The sequence below is a fragment of the Entelurus aequoreus genome, linkage group LG06 (genome assembly GCF_033978785.1).
Source record: "Entelurus aequoreus isolate RoL-2023_Sb linkage group LG06, RoL_Eaeq_v1.1, whole genome shotgun sequence".
NCBI classification, from domain to species: domain Eukaryota; kingdom Metazoa; phylum Chordata; class Actinopteri; order Syngnathiformes; family Syngnathidae; genus Entelurus; species Entelurus aequoreus.
Genome location: NC_084736.1, coordinates 55,317,792 through 55,339,599, shown reverse-complemented (window position 1 = coordinate 55,339,599; position 21,808 = coordinate 55,317,792). Strand labels below are relative to the sequence as shown.

General features: G+C 38.5%; 1 protein-coding gene across 6 annotated transcripts in view; it reads left to right on the top strand.

The window, feature by feature from the left end:
- The window catches only part of mctp1a (multiple C2 domains, transmembrane 1a), a 494,888-nt gene that overhangs the window by 247,970 nt on the left and 225,110 nt on the right, over positions 1–21,808 (top strand). For all 6 annotated transcript variants that reach the window (XM_062050987.1, XM_062050984.1, XM_062050988.1 and 3 more), the window contains one exon: positions 2,568–2,754. In XM_062050987.1, the coding sequence (XP_061906971.1) occupies positions 2,568–2,754 (187 nt within the window). The remainder of the gene's footprint in view (positions 1–2,567; positions 2,755–21,808) is intronic.

Genomic DNA, 21,808 nt, shown 5'->3' with positions numbered 1-21,808 from the left:
TTTACGATGAAAAACTGGAAGCTCAGTTGCCATTATTCAACTGTAAAAATAACAAAATAACAGTAGTACAGTCTTTCCATTTACAGTAATGCACTGAAAAAGAAATGACCGTGGAATTTTACGGGAATAAACTAGCAGGGCTGTCTCCAGAATTTAATGTAAAAAAAAATTCTGGTTATTTATGTTTGTATTCTAAAGTGTAAAATATCTTCCTCTGCACACTGGGAAAAAGTATACAGTAAAACAATTTTTTTTAAAAAGACAGAATTTGACTGTAAAAATAACAGTGGTATTGTTTTTCTATTTACAGTAGTTCACTGTAAAAACGACCATAGATTTTACGATGAAAAACTGGAAGCTCAGATGCCATAATTCAACTGTAAAAATAACAAAATAACAGTAGTACCGTTTTTCCACTGAAATGCACTGAAAAATAAACGACTGTGGAATTTTACGTGAAAAAACTAGCAGCGCTGTCTCCAGAATTTGATGTACATTTTTTTCCGGTTGTCTGTTTGTATTCTAAAGTGTAAAATATCTTCTTCTGCACACTGTGAAAGAAGTTTACAGTAAAAAATTGGCAGAATTTTACCTCATTTTCCATTGTTAAAACAATAACAATAGATTTTTTGGAAAAAAAACAACAACCAAAAAACGAGCAGCTGTTTGCTGGAATTTTACTGGAAAAATAAAAATTTTAATTTACAGTAACGCACACTGGAAAAAAAAATGGACGGGGGAGTTTGCTTTAAAAAAAACTGTCAGCGCAGTTGCCAGAATTTTACCCTAAAAATAACAGTGGTGTTGTTTTTCTATTTACAGTAATGCACTTTAAAAACAACATCAATCGATTTTACAATTTTAAAAAAACAACAACAAAACTTGCAGTTCATTTGCCAGAATTTTACCGAAAAAATAACTGGTACCATTTTTTTATTTACAGTACTGCACTGGAAAAACCCCCAACACATTTTAGGTTAAAAAAAAAACTGTCTGCCCAGTAGCCAGAATGTTATTGTAAAAATAATAGTGGTACTGTTTTCTATTTACAGTAATGTACTGTAAAAATAGCCCCAACATATTTTACAATAAAAACAAACTGGAAGCTCAGTCACCAGAATTTATTTATATATATATTTTTTTTTACAGTCATGCACTGAAAAAAAACAACAGGAGATTTTACGGTAAAAAAAAATTGCCGTAAAAGTAACAGTGCTACTGTTTTTCAAAATCAATAGGTTTTACAGTTAAAAAAAATGGCTGCCGTGTTGCCAGAATTTTACCATAAAAATAACAGTACAGGTACTGTTTTCCCATTTACAGTAAGGCACTGTAAAAACAACATCAATCGATTTTACAGTAAAAAAACAAACAAACAAAAAAAAAACTGGCAGTTCATTCGCCAGAATTTTACCAAAAAAATAACTGGTACCATTTTTTATTTACAGTACTGCACTGGAAAAAATCGACACATTTTAGGTAAAAAAAAAAATAATTCAGCCCAGTCACCAGAATTTTACCGTAAAAATAATAGTGGTACTGTTTTTCTATTTACAATAATGTACTGTAAAACAAAACCAACAGATTTTACAGTAAAAAAAACAAACTGGCAGCTCAGTCATCATAATTTTACCTGAATATATTAGTGGTACTGTTTTTCTATTTACAGTAATGTACTGTAAAAAAAAAAACAATAGATTTTACAGTAAAAAAACAAACTGGCAGCTCAGTCACCATAATTTTACCTGAATATATTAGTGGTATTGTTTTTCTATTTACTGTAATGTACTGTAAAAAAAAATCAATAGAATTTACAGTAAAAACAAACTGGCAGCTCAGTCACCAGAATTTTACCGAAAAATATTAGTGGTACCATTTTATTTTTTTTACAGTAATGCACTGAAAAAACAAAACAGATTTTATGGTAAAAACAACTGGCAGTCCAGTCCCCATCATTTTTTACTGCAAAAGTAACAGTGCTACTGTTTTGCCATTAACAGTAATGCACTATAAAAACAACAACAATAGATTTTACGGTAAAAACAACAAACACAAAAAACGGGGCAGCTCTTTGTTGGAATTTTAGGGAAAAAATAAAAAAATATATTTACAGTAATGCACACTGGGAAAAAAAAAAAAAAAACAGACGGTGGAGTTTGCCCAGTCGCCGAATTTTACCGTAAAAATAACAGTGATTGTGTTTTTCTATTTACAGTAATTCACTGTAAAACAATGACCATAAATGTACTGTAAAAAATTACAGTTTTTCATTTTACAGTCATTTTGCATGAAAAAACACCAAAAATATCACTGCAAAATTCGTTTTTTGCTCATAAAATCTCCAGATTTTTTTTTTTTTACAGTGCTGTGAACAAGGCTATTGGAAGTTTTGCAACTCTGATTAAAGAAACAGAGCAAATACAAATGACTTCTGTGGAAGAGGCTGCTTCCCAGGAGATTTAAATGTATAAACATGAATTACTCTTCCCATGGCTACTGTAGAATCGTTATGGCCTTCCTGAAACATCAGGCTCTGTTTGAGCGAGGTTGGTGCGTGTGTGCTTCAGGTGCACCGTGGACCTGTCCCTTCTCAGCAAGGAACACACACACAAGCTGGACTTGCCGATGGAGGAAGGCGAAGGCGTGTTGGTGATGTTGGTGACGCTCACCGCTTCTGCCGCCGTCTCCATCTCAGACCTGTCAGTCAACGTGTTGGACGACCCACAGGAGAGACACCTGATCAAGCAGAGATACGTGAGTTGGACTTTTTCTGGGGATTTTGTCACAGGCTTGTTTCTTATTGGCCTGCGACACGTTCGGAAGACGAGATGGGAACATTGCACAAAAAACTAGAATATGCTATTTTGGGAGAAAAGACGTGGGAATGCTGAAAATTGCGAGCCGAACTTGAATGCTAATGATAACGTGCCAACGATTACAACGCCTATGACTGTGTAGAGGTTTCCCTCTCGTGGTGGGTTCTCCTAATGCCGATAGATCTTCGGGAGCCCGGTAGACAGGTTGGATCAAGTCTTTTATTTTCATACAGTCGTATGGTTTGCTTTCCAGCAATATATATCTCAGACTTTTCAGTCTGTCGTGTCTCTGCTTTTCGTGTCTCTGTGCGTGTCTCTCTCCCTGGCTCCAACTCCAACCACATGTCTCGGCTCGGCTGCTGCTAATAAAGGCGACAGGTGATTAGATAACCAGCCCCAGCTGGGCAATCTACTCACCTGCCGCTGGCTTTGAGGCCGGTCCTTACACACCCCGCTCCGCGGCGGGCCCACAGACCACGCCCCCCTCCACAGACTGAAATTAGCCAAAAAGGTTTGCATGCTAATAGTCTGCATGTATTAAGTGCCAAGTTATTATGACTCTGAAGTGTTTGGCTTCAAAATTGACAACACAAGTTAGCATGCTGGCATGCTAACGTAAGCATGCTAACAGTTAGCATGTGTCGAGAAGCAAGTTATTTGTTTCTGAAGTGTTCATCTACAATATTGGCTAATAAAGTTATCATGGTAATAGCCAGCATGTATCAAGTGCCAAGTTATGTAACTCTGAGGTGTTTGGATGCAAAATTTGACGACACAGGTTAGCACGCTGGAATACTAAAGTAAGCATGCTAACAGTTAGCATGTGTCGAGAACCAAGTTATTTGATTCTAAAGTGTTCAGATACAAAATTGGCTAATAAAGTTAGCATGCTAATAGTCTGCATGTATCAAGTGGCAAGCAGTGTTGGGTTAGTTACTGAAAACCAGTAACTAGTTACAATTACTAGTTACTTAATTTCAAAAGTAACTCAGTTACTTACTCAGTTACTTACATGAAAAAGTAATGCGTTACTGTGAAAAGTAACTATTTAGTTACTTCTTTTTTTAAAGCTCCCATTAATGCCATTTTTGCCTTCATTACAATACTGTTATTGCACTGGAGAATAATACAAACAGTTGATCAACTTGACATGCATTTTTATTTTCATTTTAACAGAATTAATGAAAAACAGTGCAACATAAAAAGGCATTTCTCCTTTCTTTAAACTTGGACCAATGACCATTAATAAAAAACAACTTAAAGTGCAACATAAGAAGGCACATCATCTTCCTTGAAACATAGATAGTGAAATAAAGCCTGATGCTGCGGTCTTCCACACTTGGAGCCATGGATTGTACAATCCTTGTTTTCAGTGGCAGGATCATTGACACAGATGGTGAAGTTTCAGTGCTCAGTAGAGATGTAACACTTTTGAGGGGTTTAAGCACCTGGAGGACCTCCTCTGCCACTCTCACATCATCATCAGACAGGTTGATGATGTCTTTGACATTTTTCTTCAGGGTGTTGTGGGTCAATGCAGAGTATATGCTGCCTGCTGCTCCAACATATCATAAGTGGAGTTCCACTTAGTTTGGACATCATGTATGAGCTTTATGAGTAGGCAGTTTTAGCATTTCTTGCTTTGTCTTAAGTACATGAGCAGCTGTTGTGCTAGGAAACCTCCTTCCTGATCCTACCCATTGACTGAGATGTGATGCCAAATTCACTACATGTGCAAAGCACCTATCTGTGGTCCCAGTCCTGCCTCATTCACTGCATTTATGTGATTTTTGGCATTATCACTTGTGACTGGGATATCTTTATCTTCCATTCCTCCACTGCTTGTGTCAGTACCTGCGCAAGGTGACTCTCGTAGAGGGGGCGTGTCTTCTCATCTCCCAGTCTGCTGTGATGAAGTGAGCGCTTATCGTCACATTGTTTCCCTGGACGTCCACCAGTCTGTCGTGAGCGCAACAGATGATGCTCTGGATAGTTCATCCACAACTTTTTTCTTCTCCTGTTCATAAAGATCTGGCACAATCTTATCGCTGAAGTGGGTGCACGGCGGGATGTCGTAACGTGGCTCAAGCACGTTCAGCATGTGTTTAAAACCCTCGTTTTGCACAACAGAGTCTGCACCTCTAAACACATCGATTAAATGGCGCGGGGCGTTCAAGCTCCTCCGTTACTCCGCTCGCCATGACCACGCTGTGTGTGGACTGAACGCATGCGAACAACCTTTTTGTTTTGTTTTATATATCAAACTGCGGATCACGTGTGTCCCTCCCCTCCCCACACCCAGACACATGCCTCTTTTCTTCTCTCCGGCGTGTGACAGAGGAAGATTCAGAAGAAAGACACCGCAGCGCTTCTGTTTCTAGCCGATACTACATAAAAAATAACGTAAAATAACGCAGTAACGCATCATGTAGTAACGGTAACTGAGTTACTGAATATAAAAAAATAACGCGTTAGATTACTAGTTACCGCCGAAACTAACGGTGTTACAGTAACGTGTTACTTTGTAACGCGTTACTGTAACGCCGTTAGTTTCTTTGTACTAACGCGTAACGCGTTAGTCCCAACACTGGTGGCAAGTTATGTGACTCTGCGGTGTTTGGCTGCAAAATTGACGACACAAGTTAGCATGCTGGATGCTAACGTAAGCATGCTAACAGTTAGCATGTGTCAAGAACCAATTTATTGATTCTGAATTGTTCAGCTAAACAATTGGCTAATAAAGTTAGCATGCTAGCTTTGATATACTAGAATGCTAACTGTTCGCATGCTAACAGTTACCGATTGTCAATTACCGAATTATAGGACTCTTAAGTGTTCGGCTACAAAATTGTCTAAGAAAGTTAGCACGCTTTTGTTGGTATGCTAGAATGTTAACTGTTGGCATGCTAACAGTTAACGTGTCAAGTACCAAGTTAGGCTGACCATATTCTGAAATCCCAAAAAGAGGACATATATGCGTGCCAAGGCGGGGACTAGGTGAAAATTTGCCAATGATACTCGAACTTGCTTTATAAATAATATATTTATTTAATTAGAGCATTTTTATCCTCTGTTGACAGCAGTGTTGGCGCTAGGAATTTTCAAAATGGGGTCCCAGGGTTGGGGTTGTGGATATGGCAGTTTGTAGTGACAGTTCAGTTTATGGGCAGGGTGTGTATGAGGTAGTGCAAAGGGCTGCAGAGTAATGAGGTGTGAGGCAAGGGGTACGGCTATAAGCCGCCTACCGGCCCGACCAGAGCAGGTGGAGTTCAGGGGTTGAGAGGTGGAGATCCTTGGGCTCAGGCTCAAGGCCTATCTACAGCTCGCCATCCAAGATTTAGGGACTTGGCCTACGTAAACACAATTAATGGGCGCACATAAACATAAACATTAAGTCATCTATTGTTCGACCTTCAATAAATAAGTTACACTTATTATTATCATTATTAGCAATAATACTGCTAACATTAACAATATTAAACAATCCCATGTATGTACAAAATAACAAACACGACAGTACACAGTGTTGTCACTATGACGGGTGCAACATGAACAATATTAAACAATAGAAAATAACAGTGACGTCACTATGACGGGTGTAACATTAACAATATTAAACAATAGAAAAGAACAGTGACGTCACTATGACGGGTGTAACATTAACAATAACAGTGACGTCACTATGACGGGTGTAACAGTGTTCATTCATTGTCTTTACCTTAGCATAAAAAGTGCACATGGCCTTAAAACGCCACAACACTCAGTCACCATATGTAAGTACCCAAAATAAATACTCGAAATAAATATAAATTCAATGGGATCAGAAACATTGGAGGAAACGGGATCAAAAGCCGATGCTAACCGCCCATAGACAATACATGGGTACGGCTAGCAGCTACTAATAGCAAACCGATTCACTTACCAACTCCGCTTAATAACACTCTCTCGTCGCAACTCGGCCCTGATGGTCGGCACCTATAAGTTTACAATTAGTTGTAAAATGTTGGACGGTTGTTTTTACGATATGCAGGCAAACGACAACTTTAAAACATACCGGCTTCAGATGTGCCCAGGCTTAGCCACCGCACATGGCAGCCATCTTGGGACGGTGGATCATATAGAGCGCGATAGGCTGCAGCGGGTCACGTGATAGGCCGAAGCGGGTCACGCGATAGGCTGCAGCGGGTCACGTGAGCGCGTGTGTTAAACTCGTGAGATTAAACTCGTGAGATTAAACGTGGAAACGGCGCAGGTAATACGAGGGGATGCCATGAGAGAAAATATGTCTTATTTCCCACACGTGTTACACGCACGCCTCCACACTTTGTTTTGTTTAACCTCTTCTTAACTCTGGACGCACATTGAAAATACCCGGTACACGCAACCCCAACTCAAAACGCCGGACATTTGAGGCATTTAAGAAACCCCGCCCGGACACCCTGGACATCCCCGCAAAAGATGTCCGGGGAAAAGAGGACGTATGGTCAGCCTAACCAAGTTATAAGGCGTTCAACTATGAAATGGGCTAACAAAGTTAGTACACCAATGTTAACATGCTAGAATGTTAATGTTGACATGCTAATAGTTAAGAAGTGTCAATTACCAAGTTATATGACTCTGAGGCGTTTGGCTGCAAAATGGGCTAATAAAGTTAGTATGCCAATGCTAGCATGCTAACAGTTAAGTGTCAATTACCACCTTATATGACTCTAAAGCATTTGGCTACAAAATGGGCTAATAAAGTTAGTACACCATTGCTGGCATGCTTGAATGTTAACGTTAGCATTCTAACAGTTAGCATGTGCCAAGAACCAAGTTATTTGATATTGAAGTGTTTGGCTATGCAATTGGCTAAAAAAGTTAGTATGCTATTGTTGGTATGCTAGAATGTTAACTGTTTGCATGCTAACAGTTAACGAGTGTTAATTACCAAATTATATGACTCTAAGGTGTTTGGCTACAAAATGGGCTTATAAAGTTAGCACACCTATGTTAGCATGCTATAACCCTAATGTTAGCATGCTAAAAGTTAGCGTGTGTCAAGTACCAAATTATATAAGTCTGAGGCTTTGGCTGCAAAACACTGATGTTAGCATGATAACATGCTAACATTAGGCGGCTAACTGTTAACAACCACCAAGTTATGAGTATGGGTCTGTGGGGTTTGGCTGCCAAATTGGCTAAACAAGTTAGCATGCTAATTAAAGTTTGACATCTCGTTAAGCAAATATTGATTGACCTTTATTGTATTTGTTTTATTATCTTTTAATATACAAAATGTATCAAAGTGACCCCCACGTGCTTCAACTTTCATTCATGTGGCCTTCGCTGGAAAAACATTGGACCCTCCGGGTCTCGATGCAGATCATTTATCCATAAAGAAATTGCAAAGCTGCAGATGCTGTGTTTGACGTGTTTCAGCTTGTTGAGCACTGACTCAACAAACCAGACGGTGGTGCAACATACATATCAGTTGTCAAGTCTGACCTCTCCGGTCCGTCACTCAAATATGTCTGTGTGCAACATAAACAGCAATTTACTAGTTCCTACTATTACACAACAGTGACACCTACACAAGTCTGGTAAATGCTGAACAATATTATAACATTATTTCCTGTCACTACTGTACTTGCAATGCTTTTTCTAAAAGTGTGTTTTTAAAAATGTATTTCTATTAATTTCAGTGGGCGGGGCTGATTTTGAGATACGGGTGTTTCGAGTTATGAGCTCCGGAACGCAATGCACTCGTAAGTTGAGGTACAACTCGACACGTGTTTTGCCCTTCTTTACCGTATTTGACCTTTCATTTAAAAAAGAAACAGCACAGTGGGATCGTCAGTACTCGGGGAGCCTCGTCATAACGCTGTAACATCAGGCCTTCAAAATAAAAGCACGGCAGTGATACCTGACGATCCCCACTCCACACAATGCTTTCACTTTCGCTTTGTCTTGACCTTGAGAATCCTTCACGCCCCATGTCATCCTCTCCACTTGCGTCAAAAGACAAATATGTTCCACCTTCATAAAGACAACGGTGCACTTGTGTACTGCAGTAACTGCGTATGACCAGAGGGGGGCGCTCTTTGACCGTCAAACCCAGTCTGCACGCACACAACAAGGCAGTGGTGTGTGCGTGGGTGTGTGTGTGTGTGTGTGTGTGTGTGTGTGTGTGTGTGTGAAAGAGGGCGAGAGGTAAAGGGTGAGGTGTAAAATGAAAAGAAAAAGCTATTTCACCTCTCTCACAAATGGTGCAGACCCCGTACTTCTGCTCGGCTGAAGGCAGATGTTTTCTTTCCTTTCTTCCTTTGCCCACTTCCTTGCAACCCATTCCTCTTTGCCCACTTCTTTCTTACTCACTCCTCTTTCCCACTCTCCTCGTCCCATAACTCTTCAGTCAGCATCTTCTGCTCTTTGTCTGGCCCAGAGCGGCCTTCCTCTGGTATGAATGGATGAGACCCAACTAGTCTCCGGCTATTAAACTAATATTGTAGTATTTGATAAATATGTTCCTTATCAAAGAGCACTTGTAAGTTCCAACATTTCTGTTTGAATTCTATATGTATCTTAATCATTTTTCCAGATAAAATACACAGTTATATCTACTGCAAATGTTTTTTTCCCAGGTAAAATACACAGTTATATCTACTGTAAATGTTTTTTTTTTCAGATACAATACACAGTTATTTACTGTAAAAAATGTTTCCTAGATAAAACAGTTATTTACTGTAAATGTTTTTCCCAGATAAAATACACAGTTATATCTACTGTAAATGTTTTTTCCAGATAAACTACAGTTATATCTACTGTAAATGTTTTTTCCAGATAAAATGCACAATTATATCTACTGTAAATGTTTTTTCCAGATAAAAATCACAATGATATTTACTGTAGATGTTTTTTCCCCAGATAAAATACATAGTTATTTACAGTAAATGTTTTTTCCCAGATAAAATACACAGTTATATCTACTGTATAAAAAAATCCAGATAAAATAGTTATATCTACTGTAAATGTTTTTCCAGATAAAATACAGTTATCTACTGTAAATATTTTTTTCTCCAGATAAAATAGTTATGTCTACTGTAAAAAAAAAATTCCAGATGAAATACACGGTTATCTACTGTAAATGTTTTTTCCAGATGAAATACACAGTTATCTACTGTAAATGTTTATTCCCAAATAAAATACACAGTTATATCTACTGTTAATGTTTTTTCCCAGATAAAATACACAGTTATATCTACTGTAAATGTTTTTTTCCAGATAAAATACAGTTATATCTACTGAAAAATTTTTTTCCAGATAAAATACACAGTTATATCTCCTGTAAATGTTTTTTTTTTCAGATACAATACACAGTTATCTACTGTATATGTTTTTTCCTAGATAAAACACAGTTATTTACTGTAAATGTTTTTCCCCAGATAAAATACAGTTATTTACTGTAAATGTTTTTCCCAGATAAAATACAGTTATATCTACTGTAAATGTTGTTTCCAGATAAAATACAGTTATTTCTACTCTAAATGTTTTTTTCCAGATAAAATGCACAATTATATGTACTGTAAATGTTTTTTCCCCCCAGATAAAATACATAGTTATCTACTGTAAATGTTTTTTGCCAGATAAAATACACAGTATCTACTGTAAAAAAAAAAAATCCAGATAAAATAGTTATATCTACTGTAAATGTTTTTCCCAGATAAAATACACAGTTACATCTACTGTAAATGTTTTTCCCAGATAAAATACACAGTTATATCTACTGTAAATGTTTTTTCCCAGATACAATACACAGTTGTCTACTGTAAATGTTTTTTTCCGAATGAAAGACACATCTGTAACTCCAAAAATACACATTTGGAACTCCTGTAATTTAGGAGTGTGAACCTTTGGACACCTAACTGTACTCGATCCCTCTCTGATTCCTGGTGTGATTATTTGATTGAGAATCAAATTTCCATTCAAACCACCTCTTGCAATGTATTATTAGGTATATTAATTATAATGAAACATTTTTTAAAAGGCATTACAGATTAGAAAATATCCCCCCAGCTGCACAGATAGACAGACCTAAAACATTTTTTTATTATTCCTTGTTAAAAAAAATATATAGATTTTTTGAAAATGATGAATCAAAATGTGAATACTTTTTTTTTGCACCCCTACTGTAAATGTTTTTTTTTGGGGGGGGATAAAATACATGTTTACATGTGTATACAACTACTGTAAATGCCCTGACGTGATATTACAGAAGAATACAGTATAGCTTCCGTAATTAACACTTTTTCTTTATGTGTTATATACAGTCACGATCAAAAGTTTACATACACTTGTAAAGAACATAATGTCATGGCTGTCTTGAGTTTCCAATACATTCTACAGCTCTTATTTTTTGTGATAGAGTGATTGGAGCACATACTTGTTGGTCACAAAAAACATTCATGAAGTTTGGTCCTTTCATGAATGTATTATGGGTCTACTGAAAATGTGACCAAATCTGCTGGGTCCAAAGTATACATACAGCAATGTTAATATTTGGTTACATGTCCCTTGGCAAGTTTCACTGCATTAAGGCACTTTTGGTAGCCATCTACAAGCTTCTGGCAAGCTTTTATTTACATTTTTGACCACTCCTCTTGACAAAATTGGTGCAGTTCAGCTAAATGTGTTGGTTTTCTGACATGGACTTGTTTCTTCAGCACACTTTTAAGTCAGGACTTTGGGAAGGCCATTCTAAAACCTTAATTCTAGCCTGATTTAGCCATTCCTTTACCACTTTTGACGTGTGTTTGGGGTCATTGTCCTGTTGGAACACCCAACTGCGCCCAAGTCCCAACCTACGGGCTGATGATTTTAGGTTGTCCTGAAGAATTTAGATACCTCCTTTTTCATTTGTCCCATTTACACTCTGTAAAGCACCAGTTCCATTGGCAGCAAAACAGGCGCAGACCATATTACTACCACCACCATGCTTGACGGTAGATATGGTGTTCCTGGGATTATAGGCCTCACCTTTTCTCCTCCAAACATATTGCTAGGTATTGTGGCCAAACAGCTCAAAGTAAAGCCGCTGCTCCTCCACATCGAGAGGAGCCAGATGAAGTGGTTCGGGCATCTGGTCAGGATGCCACCCGAGCACCTCCCTAGGAAGGTGTTTAGGGCACGTCCGACCGGTAGGAGGCCACGGGGAAGACCCAGGACATGTTGGGAAGACTATGTCTCCCGGCTGGCCTGGGAACGCCTCGGGATCCCCCGGGAGGAGCTGGACGAAGTGGCTGGGGAGAGGGAAGTCTGGGCTTCCCTGCTTAGGCTGCTGCCCCCGACCCGACCTCGGATAAGCGGAAGAAGATGGGATGGGATGGGATGGGATGGGATGGGATGGGATGTGAAGCAGAAAATGTAAAACTACTAATAACTTTATTAATCAATTGAACTTTAAAGTTAAATTATATTTGTTATTAATTCATCAATTTAATTAAGATTCATTAATTTAACTTTATTGTATTTTTCAATAAATTATTTAGCACTTTTTATACATAGTCAAGTTTCTGCACAAAATGTTTTACATCAGTTTAAAAGGAAACAAAAATACACGCACACACAGTTGCACACACACACAACACCATATATAACAAGATAATAACAAGACACATAGCATGGACAATACCTAAAAATGTATGTCATGTGAAAAATATTATACTTAAAATACAAACATTAAAAATATAATAATAATAAATAGTAGCAATATCATTAATAAATCAAACAGTTTTTTTTGTTTTTTTTATTTATCAAAACTGTATTTATATAGCACTGTTCATACATATTCAAGATGCAACACAAAGTGCTTTGCTTCAGTTTAAAAGGGGAAAAAAAATCCACACATGCACACACACAGTCGCACGCACACACGTTCCTAAAAATAATCCTTTTAAAATACAAATATCACATTTTTTTTCATAAAAATTTGTACTAAGGTAAAAGGTGCAGTTGTGGCAGGTGCTTGTGGCTGCCATCTTTCCACAACGAGGCGCAGTTGCAATGACAAGTGCAAACATGCGTAACACAATATCACAGAGCGAGGGACATTTAAAACCGAAAAGACAAAAAAAAGGACGACTTCACTAACAAAGTTACAAACCTTCACGGGAACTACTAATATAGGTATGATCACAAGTGTTTTTTAATTATATATAGAAAGTTTGAAAACATTTCAACCTAAAGCAAATCTATTTCTTATTTTCTTAATGAGACCCCCCCAGAATTAGCATTGATCATTAATTAGAGCACAGGAAGTTAACGCTACATTGCACGGGCGTACCTATTGAAGTGGTACAAAATACAGTAAAAACACGCACTCTCCAAAAAACGTAATAAAACAAAAATAAAAAGGTGCACGGCAAAAAGTGTACTTAAAGAAAAGCAAGGCCAGCAACAATCGTGTCCTATACATTTAAATATAAACCGGTGCAGGCGCTAACAAACACAGACTGATTTCAAAAATGTCTTCGTCAGTGTGCAATTGTCAACAGGAAGGGATGCACTTCCATAGTCACAGCTGTGGTCAATCAATTGACATAACAATAAATCAACTTCAAAAGTGAAAGTGCACAAATAATACAAAATAATTCAAAGACTCAGTACAGTATCATAGGAAAATAAATAAAGCGATAAAAACATGTGTGGACAACTATTATAATAAAAGGAGACATAGCTCATCAGCACAGTGAAAAAAATCAATAAAGAGCTAGAATAGCTATATCTCCCTCTATATATAATATAATACTAATAAAGTAGCAACCTGGAGCCTTACATCAATCTATATGAAGTACATGATATGCATATAGACAACCATTTTAGAAAACATCCCAAAAGCAACTCCTCGTTCATCCCTTTACTCAATTTGTAATGTGTGTATTCAACAATGCTTCACCTTGCAGTCAAACTTCTTCTCCCCCCTCTCCTCAAAGGTTTCACTTCTTCCAAACCCTGAAAGCTCCAGGAACAAACAGTATATCATGTCCAGCACTATTACAGTGTCTTGCTACAGAGGACTCCTAATGCTACTTTTATGTTCTGAAATGTGAATTGTGAGCTCTCTCTTAGTCTTTCCAACATAACCAAGGCCACATGGACACTTGAGAAAATACACAACTAATTTAGTTCTACAGGAAATTCTGCTTTTTATAGGGAATTTACCACCTGAATGTTTTCTTTACCTATTGAAGTGGATTGTATGCTGCATGTCCTCAGCGAGTGTTTGAGTACCCTAAGTACACACCACAAACTGCAGCATAGCTACTGTACATGCAACACCCTCACTTAGTGACAATTGCCTCAGATGTGCTCAGGCTCGCTGTAACCTTTCCTTTATCGCTAATTGCTGCTTCCCAGACATAGAGGAGAGATTTATGTCTTATGATGGCAAAGGAGCACATGCGCTAATGGCGCTTAATGGGCATGGGGTGGCCACGAGAAGGGTGGACCAGAGGACGACGTGGTGACCTCCGCTGAAGTGGTGGCCCCTCTGCCACACACACACACACATTTGTGTATTTGTTACCTTCTTGAGACCTCCGAATAATGCCCACCTCTTTAGGACCACCCTTTGTGGATATATAAAGATTTGTATTTACAACACCAATAATATATACATACTTTGCAAATATAAAAAAGCTTGTTGTGAAAAATGAGTTGGAATTTCACAAGAAAAAGGTCACTATTTCACAAGGAAAACTTCAAATTTGGGCAGTATTATAAAACAAGTCGTCATTTTACTCAATGCAAGTCAAAATTTTACAAGAAAAATTGAACATTTGTGCAATATTATGATACAAGTTGGAATTTGACTCAATAACAGTCGCAATTTTACAAGAAAACGCTTAACATTTTGGCAATTTTATGAAAAGAGTCGTCGTTTTACTCGACAAATGTCACAATTTTATAAGAAAACTTTAAAATGTTGGCAATAGTATTATATTAATCGGAATTTTACTTGGCAAAATTATGACAAAAGTCATAATTTTACTCAAAAAATGTCACTATTTTACAAGAACAACAAAAAAATTGGTAATATTGTGATAAAAGTCAAAATTTTACATGGCAAATGTCACCATTTTGCATTAAGAAGTAATAATTTTACGAGAAAATATTGCAATATCACAGAAACAGAAAAGAATATGAAAATTGTAATTGTTTTTTAATCTTCATTATTTACTTTAAGTATTACAGTATGTCTCTATATACATATTTATTTAATTTTTTAATACATTTTGGCCAAAGGGAGCACATTTTAATTCTTACACACACCTGTTATTACATATGTTGGCCAGAGGGGGAGCACTTCAAATTTGTACACACACTTGTTATTTCTTAGGTTGGCCAGAGGGGGAGCACTTTTAAAACCGACACACATAGTCAATTAGAAAAATCCCTCCTATTTTGGGAACACCCTTATGGTATTCCGTATTGGACCATGATTCAGTCCTAGCTTGTTCAACGGTCCTCATATGGAAGGTACTTTTCCTTGTTGTCTCAAGAAGGAAATACAAGCACACACAAACACACACACACACACACACACACACACACACACACACACACACACACACACACACACACACACACACACACACACACACACACACACGAAGAGCTACTATTAAACTTTTCAAATAAATTTGCTGTCAAAATTGGATCTGGAAATGATCATTCACGCGTTCATTTCATCTCGTATTGACTATTGCAATTCTCTCTTCACTCTTTTCAACAAGTCAACACTAAAGAGACTTCAGACGGTACAAAATGCAGCTGCCAGACTTTAGACCGGTGCACCCAGATCAGTCCATATCACTCCCATTTGACCCAGTCTTCATTGGCTTCCAGTCAAATTCAGTTGAAGATTTTTAGTCCTGGCTTTGCGTGCATTGCATGATGTGGCCCCTCAGTACATCACTGACTTGTTAGGCCCCTACTCTTCAGGGTTTAGGCCAGGGTCTTCTAAAGATCCCAAAAAGTCATTTTAAAATCCGTGGAGACCTGGCATTCAAGGCTATAGCTCCCAGACCCTGGAACAACTTGCACCAGTCCCTCCGTCATCTTGACTGTGTTGACACTTTTAAGAAACATTTGAAAACTTCTCTTTTTAGTAAAGCTTTTAGTTAATGCACCTTTTAACTATCATTTTTAATCCACTTTGTATCCTTTTTATGATGCTGCCACTGTTGTTTTAATTGAAATGTTGTTTTACTTCACCTATGTTTGGTACAGCGCTTTGTGATTTTATCTGCACGCAGCTACAGACACTCTGATGATTCTTCAGCACCTTTTCTCTGCACTTGTCCAACACACACACAAACGTAACACAACAGGGGTGCACAAATATTAGCAATACTCACCTAACTTTTTTTTAAACATAACCTTCCTTAATAAAGTACAGTAGTCCCTCAACTTTCTAGCTAAATAGCTCTTAACTTAAAACACTTATTTAACAAATTTAAATCAATGGTGCATGGCCCCTCCAAAAGGTACAATTTTAACGTGCAACATGCCTTTTATAAAGACTTTCAGTGATACGTTCAAGTTGTCGACACGCTAAGTCATGTTTTGGATCATTTATTTCTTTAATTCAATGACTATCATCCACCTCCTTTCCTCAGCATTGTCTGCTTTCTTACTTCTTCCTTCTCATTGTCGGAAAACAAAGTTATGTCACTCTGCAGCTACACGCTAATGCTAGCGAGTAAGAAGAGATGCTTTGGGAATTATTATTAAAGCATATTAATAATAACTAGATGAGGCAATTCCTGAAGGAATTGCTTGTGAATGCTCCAATGCTGAAGTTGAAGTGAAATGCTGACAGAATGTAGTATGAATGTAAGAATAGTTTGAATGTTGGAATGGTTTGAATGTTGAAGAGCTGATGCTGAACTGAAATGCTAATGGAATGTAGGATGAATGTAGAAATGGTATAAATGTTGAAATCATTTTAAACGCTGAAATGGTTTGAATGTTGGAATGGTTTGAATGTTGAAGAGGTTCAATTTCCAGGAAAACCGGAATTTGGTTTGGAACTTGGGAAAGTGTTAGTTTGAATGTCCTGGATGAGTGGAATGTGTTAATGTTTAAATGGTTTGAATAGGTTGAAAAATGTGGGAATTGTGCAACTTGGAAAAATGTCCCATTCATTTCAATGGGAATTTTCAGAAAAAATTGGGAAAAGCGTGAATTTTTTTGAAAATGGTAAAAAACTTGAATGGTCTGAATGAGTTGAAATGGTCGGTGTAGGAATGTTTCAAATCAATATGTTGAAGTAGTAACATGTTAAATTGAGAAATGGTATTACGGAACTTCTAGAATTTCGGGAAAACCGGGAAATTTTCCAGTTCAAAAAACAACTTTGGTTTTTGTCCTGATTAAGAGGAATGTTTTGACAATAGAACGGTTAAAATGCGTTCAAAAATGTGGAAGGAGTAGTCGCCAGAAAAAAGGGTGGAAATAGGGTTTTGAAAAAGCAGGAATTCTGGAAAATCCTGTAATTTTTTTGAACTTGGAAAATTATAGTTTGAATTTCCAGAATGGTGGAATGTGTTGAAGGTGGAATAGTTTGAATAGGTTGAGAAATGTGGAAATGGTGGAAGTTTCAAAAATGGCCAATTCATTTTGAATAGGAAAAATGTCCCGGAAAACCTGGAATCCTGGGAAATCTGGGAATTTTTGGAATTTGTCAAGGGAAAGCCCGCGATTCCCTAATAGGCTGAACAGTTTGAAGTTGGAACGGTTTGAATCGGATGAAAAATGTGGATGGTAGAGCGTGCCAAAAATCTGGAGAAGAAGAAGTTGAATAATAAAGAAAACCATATGTGTGAATGCTTTGGAGCATTCACACAATAAATATGACTTTTTCTAGTGAGTCAAAGCACGTTGCACTGAGAAGCCATTATACATTTACACATGTATTTCACATTAAGCCGAGAGACGGCTCTTATCTCAAAACACTCTTAAGTGGAGGTAAGCACATACACAGACGGGCTCATTTATCTTTCCTTCACCATGTCATGAAAAATGTTCTAAAGCGACCGTTTAAGCACCACTTCTCTCAAAAGTGGAGCAAACAAGTGAGAGATATGATAGACTAGGCTCGATGGACAGACAGTCCTGTTATACAATAATGAAAAAGTGGATTATATATAATAGGGGACCTTTAATGCATTTACAGCAGAGGTGTCAAACTCATTTTAGCCCAGGGGCCACATGGAGGAAAATCTATTCCCAGGTGGGCCGGACTGGTAAAATCATGGCATGATAACTTAAAAACAAACACGACTTCAGATTGTTTTCATTGTTTTACTTTGAATAAAAATAGAACATTCTGAAAAATGTACAAATCACAAATAATTATTTTGACAAAACACCTCAAATTATGAGGGAAAACAATGTGTGCGGTTTGAAAAACACAACAAACTTAGACTTCGTCTCATTGTATATACAAAACCAATAAACATGACGTCACAGCCTATCTCGGATTGAACAAAATAAATAACAAACATTTCTTGGTGTCAAATGCCTTATTTGTCATGTCCAGGTATTAACGCTGTGCTAACTCAACAAAGTACACACACGTAGGTAGAAACTGGTGAAGATGGTTGAATTACACTCACTTTTCTCATTTTTGTTAGAGACATTCAGGGGCAATGAGGGCGCCAAAGAACAATGCGTTCGAAGCAGAAGACCTAAAACTGCAGGTTTTGCGTTTCATTTGTTCGAGGGGAGGAGCCACAGACACTCGTTAGCATAGCTACTGTATATGTGCTGGCGTTTGCTTGCCCAACAGAGTTGTTATTGTGACACCCAGTGGACACATTTAGATCAGCAGTTTCTTTCATTAAATCAGAATCAGAATCAGAAGTACTTTATTAATCCCCGAGAGGAAATCAAGATTTTCAGCACAATCCCATTCAAGATCAGACAAACATTACAGGGAGACAGAACAGGATCACTGACAGGTCTGCCAACTTCCGGCACCCCTTACAAAAAAGGTGAGAAGCAGGTAAACGCTGGGGGGGCGAGTAAAAAGAAAAACATATTTAGTCTAAGCCTTGGCCCATGGAGAGGGGGTCCAGACTGAGGCCAAGGGGAAAACAACCTCATAGCCATAGCACACATAAACATGTGTGTAAGAGTAAAACATCAAATAACACAAAGGACATTAAAGACATTAAAAGAGCAGAGCTGATGCAACCAGCTGCCACTCCAGTAGTGCAACCAAACAAAAACATTGTTTCAACACCCACACACACTGTGGTGGTGTTCCACGCCATCGTCTGCTGGGGTGGGGGTAGTATGGCCAGAGACAGGAGCAGACCCAACAAAGACACCGTCGGCCGCCCACCAACTCTCGGCCAGTGTCCAGTCTGCATGGATGAGTGAGGATACGTCCAAGGAGACCGAGGTGTCCGACACATGCTCACCCAGCCAAGACACTGTGAAGCTTGTCCGTCCCGGCGCTCAGCAATTAGCTCCGCAGCCCTGTCTCTTCATCCGCATCTCCTCCAGTCTCTCTACACGGACTCTGGTGTGGCAGAGACCCGGCAGCTGGTCTCCATGGCCAAAAGGCTCCCGGGAGGCAGATCCAGAAGTCCGCAAAAAAGCACGGCAAAAGTCACGGAAGTGCCACCCCCTGTCGCACAGTCCCAAAGAGTCCCATACCAAAAGGCAAAAAAACCAAAAAAACCCCACATGAAAACACCAGGAACACAAAAGGATGACACGAGAGCACATAGCTCCTGCTACCAACAGCCACTACAGCGGCGCCATCTTGGGAAAAACAACTTCAGCTCAATTTTATACTTAGCAAACTCAACTCGCGGGCTGCATAAAAGCTGTTCGCGGGCCGTACGTTTGACACCCCTGATGTACAGTAAGCCATTGTGTCCAAATTGTAATTCAGTATTAAGCTTTATTTTATCGGAACGTTGAAGCATTGATTGGAAATGTATCCTCAAACTGAGCAGTATGGCAGATGTCACCTGCAGTTGTGATGAAAGATGACATGATTCAAATACGACAGTCATTCATTTATAAGGCGTCTGTGATTCATGTGTACATTTGCACGCTGTAAGGCACAAAGAAAGCGGGAAGAAGGCGTCAGAGTGACACAGGGTGAAGGTTTGTCTCATGAAAGCAACTCTTTGCTTCCATTTATCCCTTTGCTCCTCGCTTCAACACTTTTCAACGCCTCAAACATCGTTTAATGACGGTTCTTGCTTATATTTCTCTCTACTTGTCTGTTTTCTCTGTTCATCAATCGCAAATACTTCCCTGATTGGGGTACAAATCCCTGTGGAGGACGGCATTGTTATGCACCAAAATGAACCTAAAATGTCCGTGCAAGGTGTTCTTACGCTGTGCAGAAGGGATGTAGAACATGTTTACTTCCTGTATCAATTGGTGTTTTTTGAGAACAGATAGTACACTTAGACTTCCTTTTATTGTCATTCAAATTTGAACTTTACAGTACAGATAAGAACAGAATTGTGTTGCATTAGCTCATTGTAGTGCAGGATAAAATAGATTATTTAAGGACAAACCTGCAATAAGAAACATGTTTAATGTACCGTAAGATTTTTTTGTTAAAATAAAGCCAATAATGCAATTTTTTGTGATCCCCTTTATTTAGAAAAGTATTGAAAAGTATCGAAATAATTTTGGTACCAGTACCAAAATATTAGTATCGGGACAACACTAGTGTGAACAATTAAAATGAATGGTTGTGTTTCTACCATCACTGTTGTCCCTAAACTTCTGCAAGTGGGTCATTACCACATGTTGTCTTTCTAAAAACAAGCTGACTTGTTGGCCTTCAGTTTGCCTCCCAAGTCCTTTTTGACTCTTTTCTCTTCCCGACTGTTTTCACAACAAGCCTGTGTATCTTCACAGAAATCATGCCCTAGAATTGAGCGTAGCCCCTTTGCTTTTTCCTGGCTGTGTCTGGTTCTGTCAGTCCTCCCCCCCCCTCACACACTTTCCCCTCTCATCTCCTTTGCAGAGCTTTTGGACAATGATATCGCTGGAAACAGGCAGAGTCTGACAGAGTTGGTAATAATGAATTAAGTCTGTAGCCCGGCCTGACTGAGATTTAAATTATAATTACTCCTGTGGGGATGGACAAGGTTATTGCCAGAGAGAGAAATAAATTGCAGTGAAGTGCATTGCCACTCTTGCTTTTAAAATGCTTCTCAATTTGGCCTCAATGTACCTGAGTATTTGGGCATGAACAAGAGCGATTGGTTCATGTTTTTGTGTGTGTTGGTTTGGCTGACAGGAGTGTTACCTGGATCGACCCAACACCTAATTAATTTTTGTAGAAATAATAAACCTGTATTTTTGTCTTCAAGGGTTACATGCCTTGTAATAACTATTGCTCTATTTGTGCTGTAGAACAGTCATTCTTCACCATAAGTGGTCCATTATTGCTGAGCTGTGGTACTCAGTTGTAATACACTTTTCCACCACTTGTGGCAGTGATGACAATATCACCCCAAAAAACAGAAGTCCGTTGGAAATGTCATAGAAGTTTCTTCAGAGCAAAAAGTATGACTAAAGTGGTGGAGCGGTACTGGTATTTATTTTTGTAATCAACCTCACCCAAGCCTTGATAGTAATCTTGGTGATTAACTCATGGTTTCATATCATTTGACAAGGTTTATCCTGTTAGACTGTAAGAAGGTTAGATATAATTATTGAATATGATCAACATTAAGAGTACATCCATCCATTTTCTTCCGCTTATCCGAGATTGAGTCGCGGGGGCAGCAGCCTAAGTAGAGAAGCCCAGACTTCCCTCTCCCTAGCCACTTCATCCAGCTCCTCCCGGGGGATCCCGAGGTGTTCCTTGGCCAGCCGGGAGACATAGTCTTCCCAACATGTCCTGGGTCTTCCCTGAGGCCTTCTGCCGGTCGGACGTGCCCTAAGCACCTCCCCAGGGAGGCGTT